The sequence below is a fragment of the Periophthalmus magnuspinnatus genome, chromosome 20 (assembly GCF_009829125.3).
Source record: "Periophthalmus magnuspinnatus isolate fPerMag1 chromosome 20, fPerMag1.2.pri, whole genome shotgun sequence".
Lineage (NCBI taxonomy): Eukaryota > Metazoa > Chordata > Actinopteri > Gobiiformes > Gobiidae > Periophthalmus > Periophthalmus magnuspinnatus.
Genome location: NC_047145.1, coordinates 16,673,359 through 16,691,927, shown reverse-complemented (window position 1 = coordinate 16,691,927; position 18,569 = coordinate 16,673,359). Strand labels below are relative to the sequence as shown.

General features: G+C 39.1%; 1 protein-coding gene across 2 annotated transcripts in view; it reads left to right on the top strand.

Moving 5' to 3' along the window:
• Positions 1-18,059, top strand: part of arfgef1 (ADP-ribosylation factor guanine nucleotide-exchange factor 1 (brefeldin A-inhibited)) — a 41,895-nt gene extending 23,836 nt beyond the window's left edge. For both annotated transcript variants that reach the window (XM_055229894.1, XM_033986155.2), the window contains 30 exons: positions 26-260; positions 530-629; positions 712-851; positions 922-1,030; positions 3,268-3,469; positions 3,567-3,678; positions 4,165-4,370; positions 4,469-4,553; positions 4,665-4,830; positions 5,595-5,746; positions 5,846-5,974; positions 6,045-6,203; positions 6,562-6,706; positions 6,791-6,881; positions 6,957-6,997; positions 7,113-7,282; positions 7,580-7,731; positions 9,572-9,744; positions 9,833-9,993; positions 10,715-10,845; positions 11,244-11,373; positions 11,459-11,594; positions 11,692-11,830; positions 12,199-12,271; positions 12,390-12,531; positions 12,604-12,743; positions 13,455-13,626; positions 14,046-14,184; positions 16,193-16,310; positions 16,882-18,059. In XM_055229894.1, the coding sequence (XP_055085869.1) occupies positions 26-260; positions 530-629; positions 712-851; positions 922-1,030; positions 3,268-3,469; positions 3,567-3,678; positions 4,165-4,370; positions 4,469-4,553; positions 4,665-4,830; positions 5,595-5,746; positions 5,846-5,974; positions 6,045-6,203; positions 6,562-6,706; positions 6,791-6,881; positions 6,957-6,997; positions 7,113-7,282; positions 7,580-7,731; positions 9,572-9,744; positions 9,833-9,993; positions 10,715-10,845; positions 11,244-11,373; positions 11,459-11,594; positions 11,692-11,830; positions 12,199-12,271; positions 12,390-12,531; positions 12,604-12,743; positions 13,455-13,626; positions 14,046-14,184; positions 16,193-16,310; positions 16,882-17,106 (4,273 nt within the window). In that variant the 3' untranslated portion in view covers positions 17,107-18,059. The remainder of the gene's footprint in view (positions 1-25; positions 261-529; positions 630-711; positions 852-921; positions 1,031-3,267; positions 3,470-3,566; positions 3,679-4,164; positions 4,371-4,468; positions 4,554-4,664; positions 4,831-5,594; positions 5,747-5,845; positions 5,975-6,044; positions 6,204-6,561; positions 6,707-6,790; positions 6,882-6,956; positions 6,998-7,112; positions 7,283-7,579; positions 7,732-9,571; positions 9,745-9,832; positions 9,994-10,714; positions 10,846-11,243; positions 11,374-11,458; positions 11,595-11,691; positions 11,831-12,198; positions 12,272-12,389; positions 12,532-12,603; positions 12,744-13,454; positions 13,627-14,045; positions 14,185-16,192; positions 16,311-16,881) is intronic.
• Positions 18,060-18,569: the final 510 nt, after the last annotated feature.

Sequence of the window (18,569 nt, the reverse complement as noted above, 5' to 3'; positions counted from 1 at the left end):
TCTCTTTTGTGTTTTGTCTTCTTAGGTCTCATGAGTTACGGTCAAAGGTCTTGTCTCTGCAGCTGCTTCTGTCTATTCTGCAGAATGCTGGGCCCATTTTTAAAACCAATGAGATGTTCATAAATGCCATCAAGCAGTACCTGTGTGTGGCTCTGTCTAAGAACGGGGTCTCATCTGTGCCCGAGGTCTTTGAACTCTCTCTGTCCATTTTCCTCACTCTGCTGTCACACTTCAAGACTCATCTCAAGATGCAAATCGAGGTAATCTGCACTGTGCTGTGCACTCTCTGTTCACTGAAATGCATTTTGGTAATTGAAATAGTGTATATTTTTAAAATTGTAACAGAATAATAAAATGGCTGGGAAACCCAGAACTACCATTGTCTTGATGAAAAGCGTTCTGGTTTCAGATTATGTTTCAAGGAAAATGGATTCTGGTGAAATACAATGTTCTGCATTTTATATTCAGTTTGAGAAGCCTGTAGTAGTTTCGCTTTTGTTATTCACATATGGTCCTGTGTCTTTTTCAGGTATTCTTCAAAGAGATTTTCCTCTACATCCTGGAGACCTCGACAAGCTCCTATGACCACAAGTGGATGGTAATCCAGACCCTGACCAGAATATGTGCAGGTGTGTTGGTCTCTTCTGTGTTCAACAGAAACACTGTTAAAGCTGTGATTTAACCTGGTGCTGAATATTATGTGCTTTGCAGATGCCCAGAGTGTGGTAGACATCTATGTCAATTATGATTGTGACTTGAATGCTGCCAATATTTTTGAACGCTTGGTCAATGACCTGTCAAAAATCGCACAGGGCCGTGGTGGCCATGAGCTCGGCACAACACCATTACAGGTACAACTATAATATGGTTTAACTAACTGTAAACGTATAACAGAATGAACCTGTAATACTGTTTCTACAGGAACTGACTCTGCGGAAGAAAGGCCTTGAATGTCTAGTGTCCATTTTGAAATGTATGGTAGAATGGAGTAAGGACCAGTATGTGAACCCCAACTCCCAGACCAGCCTTGGTAAGGTCCATCTACGTGTTTATCTAAATGGTTCATGTTTGTTAGTTCATCTTAGTGCTCTGTTTAATTATAATTTACATATAAACCGGTTTTACATTAGTTTGCAGCCATTTGCATTGACATAAATTAAGTATCAACATCGGAGCCACGAACTAAATCATACAGGGTTCCAGTGGGGACAGCATGAAAATGCCCACAGGGCAGCCCTCTGACGGTAATATTATAGTTTGGTGTTGAAGAGTACAATACTTTGGGCCAAGCCAATATAAAATACCTTTATATGACATGCAAAACATGGAAAAAAACAGCTGCTGGCTCTCTTCTTACAAGAGTTTCTTAGCCAAAGGAACAGCAGAGAAAGTGCAAGTTTAGGAATTGGCCGTGAAATCAATCCCACAGGTCACTGAGGCAGTACAACGGCTGCCCTTAGGTTAAGCTGTCATAACTAACCAGCTCAGACAGACGTGTTACCTACAAATAAACTGATCTGAAGGCTAAGTTTGCGTTTTCACATTCTGGTGAAATAACATGTCTTAAGTATTAAACACAATGCATTCAATTGTTTCTTTTCAAATATGTTTCATTATGTTGGAAAAACTCCAAAGCACGAGCAGGTAACTGTCCTATTGTCTGCAGTGTTTGCTAGAACTGTGTTGCTGTGAGAATGTTGTTCTAACTTTAGATCTTGTTCCAACAGACTTCCTTGTGTTGTGTATTTTTTACTGATCCTTACAGCTTAATAGTACTAAATCCTCCCCCATATTTATTAACTATTTCTGCTCTGTTTAACTGATAAAGTGCCCAGTTTGTCCCTTTCCCTGTAACAATAGACACAAAGAAGATACTCAACCAACTTAAATAGCTCCGCCACTGTCTTAAATGTTTTAGAGAGTTTCCAATGAGTAATAAGACCCTAGGTAGCTATGGCCACACTCCAGCAGGCATCATTCTTGTGCGGCTTAAAAAACACCCTTTTCCAGCCCCTAGTTCTAACTGCACCTCCTGAAGCTTTTAGATAATCCACCTCTTACAATGCCCCATGCCTCTCTCTCTCCGTGCTCTGCTTGCACCTGCTCTTTGTAAATAAACATGGCCCATTGCAGTTTTAGTGAGAGCAAACAGCAGAGTGCCTACCCTTTCTGTCTGCAATAATTCTTAAACCAGCCCCAGGGTCGTTTCACCCCATTTTTGTTACAGTTTCTCATTTCGTTTGCTGCATTCGTTCTTGCTTGTGTCAGTTCATTTTCAAAACCTCTTAGATGAGTTTCTGCGTGCTGAGAAAAGACTTCTTCCTACCTTTGTGATTTCACTAGAACATGGAAATAAATGCCTGGAGCTCTATGGTCTCTTAAATACCCTTCTTCCCTTCTTTTTTAAAAACTACTTACTTAACTTACTTCAAATTTGGCCAAAAAAAGCATATTGCAATTTTTGTTGCTCACAAGGTAAATTTATCATATATTTCTTTATGTGAGAGAATGTTGCTAAAGCTATGGGCTTCTAAAAAATCGTAACTCACATGATGGATAGATCTGCCAATTTCAGTCTCTGGTCTGCCTCCATCCTGCTCTATCTAAAGAGTGGGTGGAGAAAAATCACATCATGATTCAATTTTACTGTTTACTGCCATATCACCCACCCTTCCAGTGATATTACTCCACTAATGGTTTCGTCACGATTTCAAATTCAAATTTTTACCCTATTTTGACATTAAGGATTGTATTCTTTTAAGGACAAGCAAAAGACGAAGATGTGACCTGGACAAATTGTTGTAAGAGTGAAGATGTTTCGCTGCTCATCCAAGCCGCTTCTTCAGTTCTGGTCAGATTGCTGGTGGCCACTGCCTTAGATCTCTCTGAAGGGGCCTCTTCACTCTTACAATGATTTGTCCAGCTGACAGATTTAAACTTGGTCTTTTGCTATGGATCAGACCTGGACGACTGAGGGATTACACAGATATTTTTAAGACAAGAATATAATTTTCAACACAAAATAATATTAGTTCTTTTTAATATTTTCATGTGATCTTCTAATTCTAAAACTATTCAGGAATGGTCAATTTTTTTCTGTATTTATGTTTGTTTGTTTTGTTTTTTTCAATATCAAATCTGTATCTGGTTTTGATACTAGTTTGGTATTAGATTAAATTATTTATATTAGTATCTGGGTATTGATCCTTTTGATAACCCTATCCGCTAATACTTTTACCTTTATTGTGTAAATGTGCTTTCCCATAGGTCAAGAGAAACCATTAGAGCAGGACAACACAGAGACAAAGGCCCCAGACACTATAAACCGCTATGGGAGCATTAACTCTTTGGACTCCACCGCATCCTCCGGCATCGGAAGCTACAGCACTCAAATGTCCGGCACTGACAACCCGGAGCAGTTTGAGGTCCTAAAACAGCAGAAGGAAATAATCGAGCAAGGCATAGACCTGTATGTTTACCCCCAAACACGTCACTTCAATTATTAATCATGTTGTTGCAATAATGGGGTTTGCTATACTAACACTGCTGCTCTGTGTAATTTATAGATTTAACAAGAAGCCAAAGAGAGGAATCCAGTATCTGCAGGAGCAAGGCATGCTGGGAACCACGCCGGAGGACCTTGCACAGTTTTTGCACCAAGAAGAAAGGCTTGATTCAGTAAATTTGCCTTTTGCTAATTTATTGTTGAACATGAACAAGACAGATATTCAGATATACCAGATCATTCTTCCTCTAGCTCATAACTTCACCATGACAGATCTTGGTATACAGCGCTATAAAAATCACTCAAACTACAGATGGCACTTAATGAACATTTGCTTTCTTTTCACCTTGAACAGACATTTTGAAATAATTCAGTTATATTAATTTAGTAGCGGGACAGTGGATTATTAAAAGTTGTTTTAATGCAGAGGTTGTATAAATATAATAAATGTAATAGAATAATTATATTTGATTAGATTCATGTTGTGCTTTATTAGTGTCTTCAGACTTTTCAACACAATCTGTTATGATTTGCTACTTTGGAAACCACAGATTCATTGGAGAGCATTTATGAAGATGTGTTCTGGGATTTAATGACCTAATCACTAATCACAGTGTTTTTTTTATATGAACTCATTCAGTGTTTTATTGCTTTGTTAGACTCAGGTCGGAGAGTTCTTGGGGGACAATGACCGGTTTAATAAAGAAGTGATGTATGCCTACGTGGATCAAATGGACTTCCAGGGCAAAGACTTTGTGTCGGCTCTGAGGATGTTCTTGGAGGGCTTTCGACTCCCGGGAGAGGCCCAGAAGATTGATCGACTTATGGAAAAATTTGCAGCGAGATATCTTGAATGCAATCAGGGGTGGGAAAGTAGACCTGATGCTAACTTGCTAAGTGTTAATCTGGCTACTGAATTGGCTGGTGTTCATCTTTTGATTTAACTTTATTGTTCATTTTTAGACAAACGCTCTTTGCCAGTGCTGACACAGCGTACGTCCTGGCCTATTCCATCATTATGCTGACGACAGATCTCCACAGTCCACAGGTGAGCACTGCAGTAGTCATTTTGTGGGAAGTGTTTTTGATTGCATCTTAACACAAATCACTGAAAGCACACGGATAACTTTTGACCCATTCAATTGTTTTGTGTCTCAAGGTGAAGAATAAAATGTCCAAAGAGCAATACATCAAGATGAACCGGGGGATTAACGACAGCAAAGATCTGCCGGAGGAGTATCTGTCTGCCATCTATGATGAGATCGCAGGGAAGAAGATTGCCATGAAGGAGACCAAGGAGCTCACCATGAAATCTAACAAACAGAGTAAGTGCGCTACTCTCTGCTGTTTTTGATAACAGCCTTTTCCATCAGGCCTAAACCTTTTTGTTGATAATCTCTTGATATGAGGTGCTGTTTTTTTTCTGTTTAGCGGAGTTTTCAAATGAGTGTGTGGACAGTTTTAGTTGCACATGCATTACTGACTGTTCCTGTAGTACACAAAACATCTGTAATACTAATTAATAATAATATTTTGATATTTAGTCCAAAATAACAGCAGTTAATGATCATGCCACGATAATCATCGAAATGTACAGTTTGAAAATAGTATGGATACAATACAAATATTTATCATTTTGATATTATGAATAAGTTCCATGTTTAAACAAGCTACAAGCTGTTTTTTAAAATTGAAACAACAACAATCTACAGAACATCATTAAGAAGTAGCTTTTTTCTGCACAATCTGATGGTGTAATGGCAATTATCTTGTTTGGTGATTTGCATGATTACACAACATGTACCACAAACGATTATTGTCTGCTCTTGTTATTGCATTAAATGTATAATTGTTTACTATCTCATCCCTTTAAGAGTTGATAGACATGCCATTCTGTACACTTTATTGTCCTTGAAAATCTTTGTTGTATGTGTGTTTTAGACTATTTTAGATGTGACATTTTTGGTATGGAATTCATTGTGGACAACAAAGGAATACTTTCTTAGTATCACCCGTTGCCTTATTGTGGATATTACAATAACCTTAGTGAGTTCTGAACAATGTGTGTGTTTGATGTTTAATCCCTCAGGTGTAGCCAGTGAGAAGCAGCGGCGCCTCTTGTACAATGTGGAAATGGAGCAAATGGCAAAAACGGCCAAAGCTTTGATGGAGGCTGTGAGCCACGTCCAGGCCCCGTTCACCAGCGCCACACATCTGGAGCACGTTAGACCCATGTTCAAGGTAACACACCCTCACACCTCCCTTACACCTCACGCACTGCTCATCCACACACAGGACAGAGTGTACCAGACACGGGACTAACAGTTTGGACTCTTCCAGCTGGCGTGGACTCCCTTCTTGGCTGCATTCAGCGTGGGTCTGCAAGACTGTGATGACACTGAGGTGGCCTCTCTGTGTTTGGAGGGCATCCGCTGTGCCATCAGGATAGCATGTATTTTCTCTATACAAGTATGTCACCCTGACAGTAATGTAAAATGACCTTGAATTGAACTGTGTAATAACTGTCTCTCTGTAACAGTTGGAGCGAGACGCCTATGTCCAGGCTCTAGCGCGGTTTACTTTGTTGACGGCAAGTTCTGGCATCGCTGAAATGAAGCAGAAAAACATAGACACTATCAAGACCCTCATCACTGTGGCTCATACTGACGGAAACTACCTGGGCAACTCCTGGCATGAGGTCAGTAGTGCAAAAGTACTCGAGTGGCATTTATTGTTGTATCCCTCCTTCTCCAAAAAATGCTAATCATAAAGCACCAAAAGTGTATCATTTGCTGTGTGCATAAGCAGAAGAGGACACTCAAAAACATGAACCTGCTTACGACAATATTTTTAAAACAATAATAAATAGTATAACTTTTTTTTTGCCTGCAGCGGTAGCTTTCTGAACAGTATCACTTGTACTGTACATTTTTGAAATATGAATCTGCTTTTCAGTGCTTTCTATGCAATGAATGTAGGAATAAAGCGAATAGAAAAGCCTTTGTTTTCGATTTCTCCTGATGCTCAGTCTGTGCCACTCTTGTATTATTCTTCAGATCTTGAAGTGCATCAGTCAGCTGGAGTTGGCTCAGCTCATTGGTACAGGGGTGAAAGCCCGCTACATCTCAGGGACAGTACGGGGCAAAGAGGGCTTCATCACTAGCACCAAGGAACAGACCAACGATGAGTATCTGGGACTAGGTGAGAGTCTATTCAAGTGCACACAAATATGATCAAATATGCTTCTACTTTACATAATTTTTAAATTGATCTCTAATTATGTAGTTGGTGGGACAGTGGATAGAAAACAGATTGCTAGCATCCAAGAGTCAATTGGAGAGACCAGTTCCCAGAGTGTGGTGGTAGCTGTAGACAGGTAATTTTCACTAGATCACACTTTTTACATTATAATTTACAAGTTTAAGCAACGTTTCTGTCCCTTGTGCTGCAGAATATTCACAGGCTCCACCAGACTGGATGGTAACGCAATAGGTAAGACTAGATAATTCAGACATCTATTCTCTCAAAAACAAGCTTTTTCTAGTTTGATTAAAATGACTCAGTTCACTCCGAGACAACCATTTATTCGCTCGTCTTGTTTTATCAGTGGATTTCGTGCGCTGGCTGTGTGCTGTGTCCATGGATGAGCTGGCCTCGCCCACACACCCGCGAATGTTCAGCCTGCAGAAAATAGTGGAGATCTCCTACTACAACATGGGGCGCATCAGGCTGCAGTGGTCCAGAATATGGGAGGTCATTGGAGACCACTTTAATAAGGTAAAAACACAACAAGAGAGGCACTCAAAAAGGACTGGGCGTCTTCATCCTTGGGGTTGAAATTGGAAAAATAAAAAGGTTGCTAAAGTGATTTATGGTTCATTTATTTGTAATAGCGTTCCAGTTTACAGCTAAACAAGATACAGAGAAGACAGAAGTGGCATAGAATACATTAATGAAAGGATATTTAGCAGGATATTTAATATGATATTTTGGGACTAAACCTGGAATTAACCTACAGTACACCAAGTTTTATATCTTCTTATTATGAAACCGGCATTTGGTATCATTTTATAGGTTGGTTGTAACACCAATGAGGACGTCGCAATCTTTGCAGTGGACTCTCTTAGGCAGCTGTCGATGAAGTTTTTGGAGAAGGGCGAGCTGGCCAACTTCAGATTCCAGAAAGACTTCCTTCGGCCTTTTGAGCACATCATGAAAAAGAACAGGTAAAGGGGCTCATGTTTCTTTGAAAGCACAAAGCCTGTATTGTGTGTGACTGGTTAAAATTTCTACTCTGGCTGCCGACAGTCTGATTCAGTGCAGCAGTCACTTTGGCCTCCCCGGCCTCTGTCTCCTCCTGTTTATCTCACAGTTTGGCCTTTCATTCTCTCTGCTCCTTTGAGGATCTGTGCTGCTCACTTGTTTACTGCACATCAGCATTGAAACTGAACAAATTGTTCTTTTGACTGTTCCTTCCTCTAAAACTTCTTTCTATAGTTATACAAGTCCTATTTCATTTAAAAGTACACTGTGCAGGTTTTCTTCACCTGCTTCGTCTCCATGAATATGTGTTACTTTTCCTGGAATTTTTCACAGTATGGCATTAAATATGTCTACATTACATATGTTCATCTGACCCGTTACTTGGCTTAATGGTGTCATCAGCTTGTTTCCATAGTGATAGCATAGTTTGAGAAACACTGTGCTACAGTATGGCATTAAACTTGTCTAAGTATGCATTTGCTTGTACACTGGTTGCTTCCAGGTATGAAGGCCCTCTGCAGTTTGACTGTTTGTTTTTTTTTATTTATGCATGCATTTAAGACCATGTTCACTCCCAATTTAGACCTGATGTAGTCTGGATTTTGATCTGGCAGTACACTGAAAGCTAAATACCATCTTAGGTGGTACTTGGTGTGAAAAGTTTGAGAACCACTGCTGTTTAAGGTCCTGCTGTTAGTATTATCACAAAGCATGTTTGACAGGACTTTTCACTGACGTGAATGAGAGCAGCAGCATGTGAGTCCGCCCACCGTGCAGTCTGAGGAGGAGATGGCAAGTGGCCACGTAACAACCCCTGCAGCTTCGGCCCATTAGACTAACTCTGCCCTCCTCCGGGTGGATGAGCAGCTGCCTGTGTGTGTGTGCCTGTGTGTGTGTGTGCCTGTGTGTGTGCCTGTGTGTGTGTGTGCCTGTGTGTGCGCCTGTATGTGCGCCTGTGTGTGCGCCTGTGTGTGCGCCTGTGTGTGCGCCTGTGTGTGCGCCTGTGTGTGCGCCTGTGTGTGTGCCTGTGTGTGCGCCCGTGTGTGCGCCTGTGTGTGCGCCTGTGTGTGTGGTGTGTGTGTGTGCCTGTGTGTGTGCCTGTGTGTGTGCCTGTGTGTGTGCCTGTGCGTGTTCTTCCTCATTCATAACTACAGAGCCATTAGGAGAGCTCTTCACTATGGCAACTGTTGCAGTAAAACCCACTTCGCCAAGACAACTGAAATAATTGTTATCTTTCCACTGAGAATGTTATCAGAAGCTTTTAAAGTTAATTGACACAGCTTCCCTCAATAAATGAACATTTTGTGATACTTACCTTTAGTCAGAGGTGGGCATAGTAGCAAGAGTAATGTCACATTAAAATAATATTTCTCAAGTAGAAGTAAAAGGTAATGACGCAAGTAAGTACTCAAGTAAGAGTAAAAATGTTTTTTTTAAAGAATATTTGGAGAAATTTCTTGAGTACAGTTTGGAGTTAAATATATTTAAGTTAATTGTAAGTAAGTCTGGTATTTCCAAAGAGGTAGATAGAAAAAAAAATCCAATCATATTTGAAGATAAGTTGTAAGGAGTGCAGAGGTTCACGCACAGTTTTTTATCACTTGTGGATCATTTCCCAGTGGGACTAGTAACCAAAACTTTTACTCAAGTTAATTGTCACTTCAAACTAAATACTACTTAAGCAGAAGTAAAAGTATGGTGCCTCAAGTAAATTAAATTACCCAGACTACTACCCACCTCCCACTTTACTTTCTCTAATTAAAATTTCAAACTTGCCACTTATCTGGATTCTTCTCCTCACAGATCCCCCACCATTAGAGACATGGTTGTGCGCTGTATAGCTCAGATGGTGAACTCACAAGCAGCAAACATTCGCTCTGGTTGGAAGAATATCTTTTCAGTCTTCCATTTGGCCGCTTCTGACCAGGATGAAAGCATTGTGGAGCTGGCCTTCCAAACCACCGGCCATATCGTCAGTAAGTGAAACAAGTCATCTATAATTTGTGACTTGAGATGTTTTTGTTTTGTAAACTTTGACTCTTTTAATCTTATTTTTTATTTCAGCGAATGTATTTGAGAAGCACTTTGCGGCCACCATAGACTCCTTCCAAGATGCTGTGAAGTGTCTGTCAGAATTTGCCTGTAATGCCTCGTTTCCAGACACCAGCATGGAGGCCATCCGGCTCATCCGACACTGTGCCAAATACGTGTCCGAAAGACCACAGGCTAGTACCACACCAAACACTTATTTTTGTAGAATTTATGTCTTATGGACATTTACATTCATTAGTAGATAATTTATTTCACATTAGAGCTGAAGAATTATACAGATTTTAAACTGCAAGTTGAATGGTCATAATTGGCAAATCACATTTATTTAAAGCACACCTATTATGCAAAATCGACTTTTCAGAGCTTTTTACCATGTTATAGTTGTTTCCCCTCACCATTTACTCACCTGAAGTTGTATTTAGAGTGAGTCATGCATGTTTGAGCAATCTTTAATTGCTTATTTTTAAGACGCAATTTTGCTAATTGATTCCCGTTTTCATAATCTGTGATACGCATATGATTCAGAAGTGTTGTAGTCATTTTGGTACAAATGGGGGGGAAAAAAAATCTGCTACTTGCCAGTGTGATGTGCAGCTATCCATTGGAGGAACATAATCAGGATTTTAAACTGTAAATTAAATGGCAAATTATGCTTGTCAAGAAAAAAAAAAAATCACAATTAGATATTCTACCCAAATTGTTTTTGTTTTTTATTTGCACATAACAGTAGCTCTCTTGTGGGTGGTGCCTTCAGGGGGCCGGGGGATACCATTTAAGTCTATATAGTGTTTCTCATTCACATGTACATACAAACTGAGTGGAAATGTGTTTTGTGTGGGAGGATTAATGGTCTACATTGAGCTATGCAGTGAAGATGTATTTCTTTTCTTACAGGCCTTCAAAGACTATACCAGTGATGACATGAATGTAGCGCCGGAGGACCGCGTGTGGGTGCGCGGCTGGTTCCCCATTCTCTTCGAGCTTTCATGCATCATCAACAGGTGTAAACTGGATGTGAGGACCAGGTAGGCGGAGGTCAACTGTGCCTTTCTATTACTGAGCCATACTGAGACAATGCGTTCATATTGTTTTTACCTCTTTTTTTTTTTTTTTTTACACAGTTTAATTTTCATGTGTAGATATTATTTCATAAGACCAGACTAAAACCCCACCTCTTCTCCCTGGCATTTGCTTCTAACTAGGCAGGATATTATGGTGTTTTATTGTTTTATTGTTCTTTGCCCATGTGTCGTATTTTATGTATATCTGTCCTTGTTTGTTGTTGTTTATGTGAAGCACTTTAGCAGCTTAAGTTGTATTATGTGCTACATAAATAAAATTTTATTGAATATTTAGCATTTGTTCACTGAACTTAAAACAAACTTTAAAAAACTTGAAATTAATTAGAAGTTTGCTTTCCTAGGGGGCTAACAGTGATGTTTGAAGTGATGAAGACGTACGGCCACACCTTTGAAAAACACTGGTGGCAAGATTTGTTCCGGATTGTCTTTAGGATCTTTGACAATATGAAGTTGCCAGAGCAGCAGACAGAGGTACATACAATTTAAAACTAGATACTTTTTTGTATAGTTGATACTGTTTATAATATGTAACACTTGTATTGATTGTATTTGACAGAAAGCAGAGTGGATGACAACCACTTGTAACCATGCACTTTATGCCATTTGTGACGTTTTCACACAATACTTTGAGTCCCTGAACGATGTGCTTTTGGACGACATCCTGTCTCAGCTGTACTGGTGTGTGCAGCAGGGTAAGTACAGAGCAAACGCACGTCGTTTTTAGCAGGTTCTTTTCAGAAACTTCTTCTTCTTGACCCTGTTTGTTTTCCTCTGTGTCTGTGTGAGCAGATAATGAGCAGCTGGCCCGCTCAGGCACCAACTGTTTAGAGAATGTAGTTATTTTGAATGGAGAGAAGTTCTCCCTGGAGACATGGGATAAGACATGTAACTGCATGTTGGACATATTTAAGACAACCATCCCCCATGCGTAAGAATCTTTATTATTTATTTTCAAAACAGTTTGAGAAACACTGGATTAGAATAAAAAATATATTTCCTAGATTAATATACAATCTGTGGTACTTGTACCTCTGTTGTTATGTGAGCTGCCTCTGGTGGTACACAGGGCTGTACGCAGTCTGCAGTGTTTCCTTTATTAAGAGATGTTTTTGTCTCATTTTGGATTAATCATTATTCAGAACTACTTTATCCATGATTTTGTTTCATCTTAGACATTAGGCTTGATATAGTCCGAGTTTGGTACTCGAAGAGCTAATTATTCTCTTTGGTGCTACTTGGTGTGAAAGGTTAGAGAACCGCTCTTCTAATCTAAGCGATGGCTATTTGTGTTCCCAGCTTGTTAACATGGAGACCAGCAGGAGCAGAAGGAGAGTCGTTTGCCTCACTGAATCTGTCTGAAAAACAACTGGTGAGAGAAATGCATAGATTAATTATTATTAATAATAGCTTCTCCCTACAAACACCTTAAATCTGAGTGCATTTGTCTTCATGTTTTATATTTGGCAACTTTGTCAATTTGCTTTCAGGACACCGTTTCCCAGAAGTCCGTGGATATCCAGTCGCGCTCCGATGACCAGCTCTCCCTTAGCAGTGCGGACCGCGTTGCCATGGAGACCCGTCGTCAGAGCCAGTACAGTTCGGGCGCGGCAGAGACCAGGAACTCCACCAGTAACTCCTAATTTCTCTTAGAACCCCTCACTCTATGTCTATGTGTATGTATTTACAAATGTGTCCCTGCAGAAGCCCAGGAGCAGCGGCTGTTCACGGCTCTGCTCATTAAGTGTGTGGTGCAGTTGGAGCTCATCCAGACCATCGACAACATTGTTTTCTTTCCAGCCACCAGTAAGAAGGAAGATGCTGAGAACTTTGCAGCTGCCCAGGTACAGTGAGATTAAATGTTTGCTGTGATGCTTTTTATGTCTTTTATTGTAGATCTTTACAATAAGAAAACATATTTGCTCACAACACCAAGCCTGGTTTAGTTTGAATCTTAAAAGGCCTGTACTTGATTTCAGACCATGAGTTAATACTACTACTATTATTGATTTTTAGTCACTCCTGAAAATGTACCATGACACAGAATCAAGTGTCTGGGATAGTGTTAGACAGTTGGTTTCCTGTGATTCACACCCTGTGAGTAGCTTCCCCCAAAATGCTATGTAAAATTTATAGATTATATGTCACATCTATAAATAGGCCTGTCATGATAACAAATGTTAAATATTGTTTAAATTTACTTCAGCAATATATCACTCAATGATAATATTGATACTAATACTAATTTATGCCACTAACACAACAACCCAAGAACAGATTTATACCACAAAACCTATTCTAAATGCAATATTGTTAAAAAATCATGAGCTGCAATAAATAAACAGCAGAAAGAAACACTGTACTACTACTACTACTTCTACTACTACTACTACTATTACTAGTTTGCATAAGCATCTGTATCTGAGTCATATAAGCTATTAATTCAACCTTTCACATTTTATCATAAAACCAAAAAAAAAAAAACCACAAATTCCACAGTAGTGCCAAGACGAAGCACAACACAGAATACTTCATGGTTTGTGTTGTATTTGCAGAGGGATGCTGTGTACGCAGCAGATGTTCCAGTGGAGACACAAGACCAGGGCATGTACCGGTACTTGACCTCACAGCAGCTCTTCAAACTCCTGGACTGTCTCCTTGAGTCACACCACTTTGCTAAGGCCTTCAACTCCAACAACGAGCAGCGGACTCTACTCTGGAAAGCTGGTGAGTCTAAATGAAAATGTATTTCTCATTTGTAATAGAGGTGCACAACCTAAAACTACCTCTAAAATTTAACTGGATATTAAATGGATCTGACCCTATGATGGTCTGCCAATTTGTAGAGATTGTAAATTGTGATTTTGTGCTTTTCTGTATAATACATGTGTATTCACATGCATAACACATGCAGACTCCCATTTCTTCTATTGGCCTGCTTTGTCAATTGAGTGCATTACATATTTAAAAATACATATTTAACCAATGACAGTGAGGTGTGAACTGTCAGAATAAAGTTACATTTCATCCTAAGACAATCTAAAGCTAGTGAGAGTGTAAGTGTTTTGCCCTGTCGCACAGCATTAAATCATGTATATGATCTACAATGATACATCAGTGTACATATGACTGACTGTGTTTTGAAGGCTTCAAGGGGAAGTCCAAGCCTAACCTGTTGAAGCAGGAGACCAGCAGCCTGGCATGTGGCCTGCGGATCCTTTTTCGGATGTACACTGACGAGAGCCGACAGGATGCTTGGGAGGAAGTGCAGAGACGACTGCTCAAGTGAGGACAACACTAGCGCACACACACACACACACACACCCACACACACACCCCACACACCCCCACACACACAGACACACACAAACAACAAACTCGTTCACCAAAATCTGTAGGCTTGTTTGTATGTTTCTATTAGGGATGGGACAATAAACTATAATATCGTTTATCATGATAAGGGTAGACAATAATTGATCGTGTGATATTTTACATAATCATGATAAACCTTCAACAGAGATGATCAGCAACATATCACCAGAATGTGCAGAAAAAAACTACTTTTCCATGATAATCTCGTCTAGATCATTGTTCTACTCGGTGCAATTCAGTCTTTATTAAGAACACAGAATATCTGGTTCACAGTGAATAGTACAAAAAATTAAAACTACAATAAAAATGCATTGCACGTTGTAATGTATACAGATATGAACACCAATGTCTTATTGTTGTCACTTATAACCAAGTACAGTACTATAACCGTTTTTTAAATATGTAAGCCAGCCCTTAATATTAAAATTATTATTATTCATATCCATAAGATTGTTTCAAACTGTCAGTAACTTTAATAATTATCGTGATATAATCATTAATCGCAAATATTTTGGCCGTGATAATCGCAACACCAAATTTCAATATCATCCCATGTCTCCATTGTATTATTTATTTTATATTGACTCGGCCTACACTATTTTTTGGTCAGCCTGATCACACAAAAGACACTTGCATCATCTCTCAGCCTATAATGATGATGTTTGAATTTCCTGGCAAAACGTGTCATTTTCAGAGTTAAACACTACTGTGACACACGTGTTTATTGTAGACTGGAACGATCCATTTGAGTGGATGCTGGAAAATGCGTTCTAAATTAGAGAGTATTGAAAAAGTAATGGTTGCTGAAGTCCTGTGTAGGTTGTAATTGGAACGTAATGGATATATTCAGAGTGGTCTTTCCGCAGTGTTCCATCAGCGCTTTTGTTTGGACAGAAGTGAATATGCATTATTTATGTGTTGAATGAGTTGAACTGTTGGCTATTCTAACCCACACCAGTCACGTTTTCATGTAAATTACATTCCATAGTCTACCTTTTAATTCGACACCTGTTTCTGCTTTGGGCTTATCTTGGGTACTTTTGCTTTGCATTACCGGGAACTTTTTGTGTTTCATTTATGTATTGCTGCTCATGTTCATTAACAATACTATACACATAATGGCATTCAGTGTTGTCTGTGTAATCCCTTAGTTCTCAAATCTGTCAAATGGACAAAAAGTTGTAGGAGTAAAGATGTTATCTATCTGAAAGGAAGTGCTAGCTACACTGAAACACACCTACGATTTCTGATTGTAGGCTAGGACTAATGAGCTACACTAAATGTGAATCGTCACTCCATAGTTTTTGTCCAGTTATGTTATCGTGACAGACCTAATGCCAATGCCATACTGTGGAACCAGGCAAAGCTATTCTATAACATCCTGAAGGAGACATGCAGGTTATAGACCCTCCACCAGACATAAATTAAACATGCAAATGCTGTAGGAAATGCTAAAACACTGCTTATAAACAGTAATTTCTCTATACTCCAAAGGCTTCTGTTACTGTTGTGTCAGTAAGTGTTTATTAAGAGTCTGTCCACACCTGCTCTGTTTTGATGTCAGACTGTAGATTCTGATCTCTGATGGTTCTGTAAGCATAAGTATGTACACTGTCAGAGGAGCCTGCATTTGATTGTTCAGTCAGCTTCACTGTCATGTCTGTGTCAATCTATCAACAGCTGCCATGCTCCTCTTTGCCTCTTCTACTTTTTTCAACCAAACACAAGAGCAGAGTGATCCATGTTAACTCTATTTTTTATAGTTTTCATAGTTTCCTATTATAAAGACTTCAGTGCTTTAATATAATGGTAAAATGTGGGCATCATTAACAAAAATGAGAGCCATAGAAAATCAATGTCTTCTTTGTGTATACTAAGCTATTTCTCCTTTGTTAAATTAACTAATTGTGTTGTGTTGCAGTGTGTGTAGCGAGGCTGTAGCATACTTCTTGGCCTTGACCTCCGAGAGCCACAGAGAGGCTTGGACAAACCTACTGCTGCTCTTCCTCACTAAAGTGCTAAAAATCAGCGATGAAAGGGTATGTAACTTTAACATATCTTATCCTAACAACTTGGTGTGCGCAATATTAATTAACTGATACCTCGAATTGAGAATTTTTGTTTCCCCTCACAACAATCATCACAACAGGGTGTCACAATTATATTATCAAATTTCAGTGCGAGAATAAGCATAACGATTTAAGAATTATTCATGACTATTAAGCTAGCACGTCAATAAAAATCAGAAAACAAAAAATAAACAACCAGTTAAAATTCAAATTAATTAAAATAAAGACTATTCAATTATTTTATATGTAGCATACTTCAATTTGTGGTGTTTTAATATTTATTATGCCTCAAATTTTGCATTAGCGTTAGGTGATGTTTGCCTTGAGACACAAACATCTCCTCTTCAAAACACAGATGAGTCCTCCGGTGAAGTATTCATTGTATTTGTGTACTTTTTAACACCTCCATAGAGATAAAATTGGACAGGAAGTAGTGATTCTAACGTGTCCTCTAATCAGAACATATTTTTACAGTTCAATCAGATCAGTAACTTACTAAAATGTGCTTTTGACCTGACCTGTTCTCTCTCTCCACCTTCAGTTTAAAGCCCATGCATCCAGATACTACCCTCTACTGTGCGAGATCATGCAGTTCGACCTGATCCCTGAGCTACGGGCCGTCCTGCGGAAGTTTTATCTCCGCATCGGTCTGGTTTTCCACATTGCGCAGCTGCCAGAGCCTGAGCCTGAGCCTGAGCAGGACCCCCAACCCTCCCAGGAGACGGACACTGAGTTGGCAGAGGAGGTAGGGGAGGAGGCCCAGTGATGCTCCCAAAAACACTAGTACCTCCATGTTTTATGCTGAACACACTTGACTACCACCCCCTCTCTCAGCTCCCGTCACCAACCACCCATATGTCTTTCGAAAGGAGTCGCGGTGAAATCTTGTGTAGCGCTGCCTCTGGAGAAACTACTGATCCACAGAATAGACAGTAATCCATATCTTTTGAATTGAAGGAAAAATATTATCCAAAACGTGTGCTTCTTACTGTATCTATAACATGTAATAAATGAGTGGTTTCAACAACATGCAAAAATCTGGATGGTGTGGCTTTAAGTTGCACAGCTGATGCTAACATTAGTAATGGACATTTTGAGTGAAACTAGTTGTACAGATCTGCCGCTGTAATGTAATATAAACTTATAATAATAACACTAGATTTCATTTATTTTTGTTTATTGTTTGTCTGGATTTGCTGCACTTGATCTCTTTTTGAATGCACTGGAGATTTTACTTTTGTGATAATTTATTTGACCTCACCATTTCTTGCCGATTGAAGATGATCATGGAAAGTTGAAGGGTTAAATTATTCCATTTTATATTTGTTCTTAGTTTTTTAACGCAACACTTCTAAAACTGGAAGATGTTTAAGATGAGCTGATACTAGCTGCTTTTCAATCACCAATAGGTTTCCACGTTTGACTTTACTTTTCACTCTTGTGTACAAAATCAAAAGTTAATAATATATTTAATGTTTTTTGCTTTGGTTTGGGGGGAAAGATGTATAGAGAACATTAAATAGTTAGCTGTGCTTTAAGTATGACTGGGATGCATTCCTGCTCATGGATGTAGAAAACAAAATGTATATGATACAGCAATGTAAAGTTTTCTATGTGGCAAAAGACTATGTACAACTTTCTGTACTATACATCATCTGGCATTCTAATCAGGTTCTAGGTCAATAAAGTTTTTGAACTTGGTTGATTTTAAAGATTTTATACCCTTATTTCTTACATTATAACCACAACTTTGCACTTTAAAGATTAAATTTATTGGAAAATAATATATTACATATTTCCCATATAAATATTATTAAAGTTATTTACAAAGGTATAAAGAAAGTGGCAACTAAGTAACAATGAAAAACAAAGCGCTTATTATCTTGTGATAAAGTGCTAAATATAGGTTTTGTATAAATCAGATGTGCCTCCTGCCTGGTCTCCTGTAGTCAGGGTGCTCTGGTTCTGATGTTGTTCGTAGCCATGGCTCCATGGCAACAGTCCCCACGGAGACAGGCCTCTCCCGGGCAGAGCAGGAGGAGCGCACAGTTAAGAGGTTCTCTTCATCATCACACTAGTGTTCTATGGAGCACACATGGTTAAAGCTTCACTATTTAAATTTGTATTTTTAAATGTTAAGTTTGTCCTGATGAAGGCTTATGTCTTTGCCTCTACTTAACATGGTTTACAATTTTGTCTGAAGATCGGAGCAGGTCATCTGACTTAAAG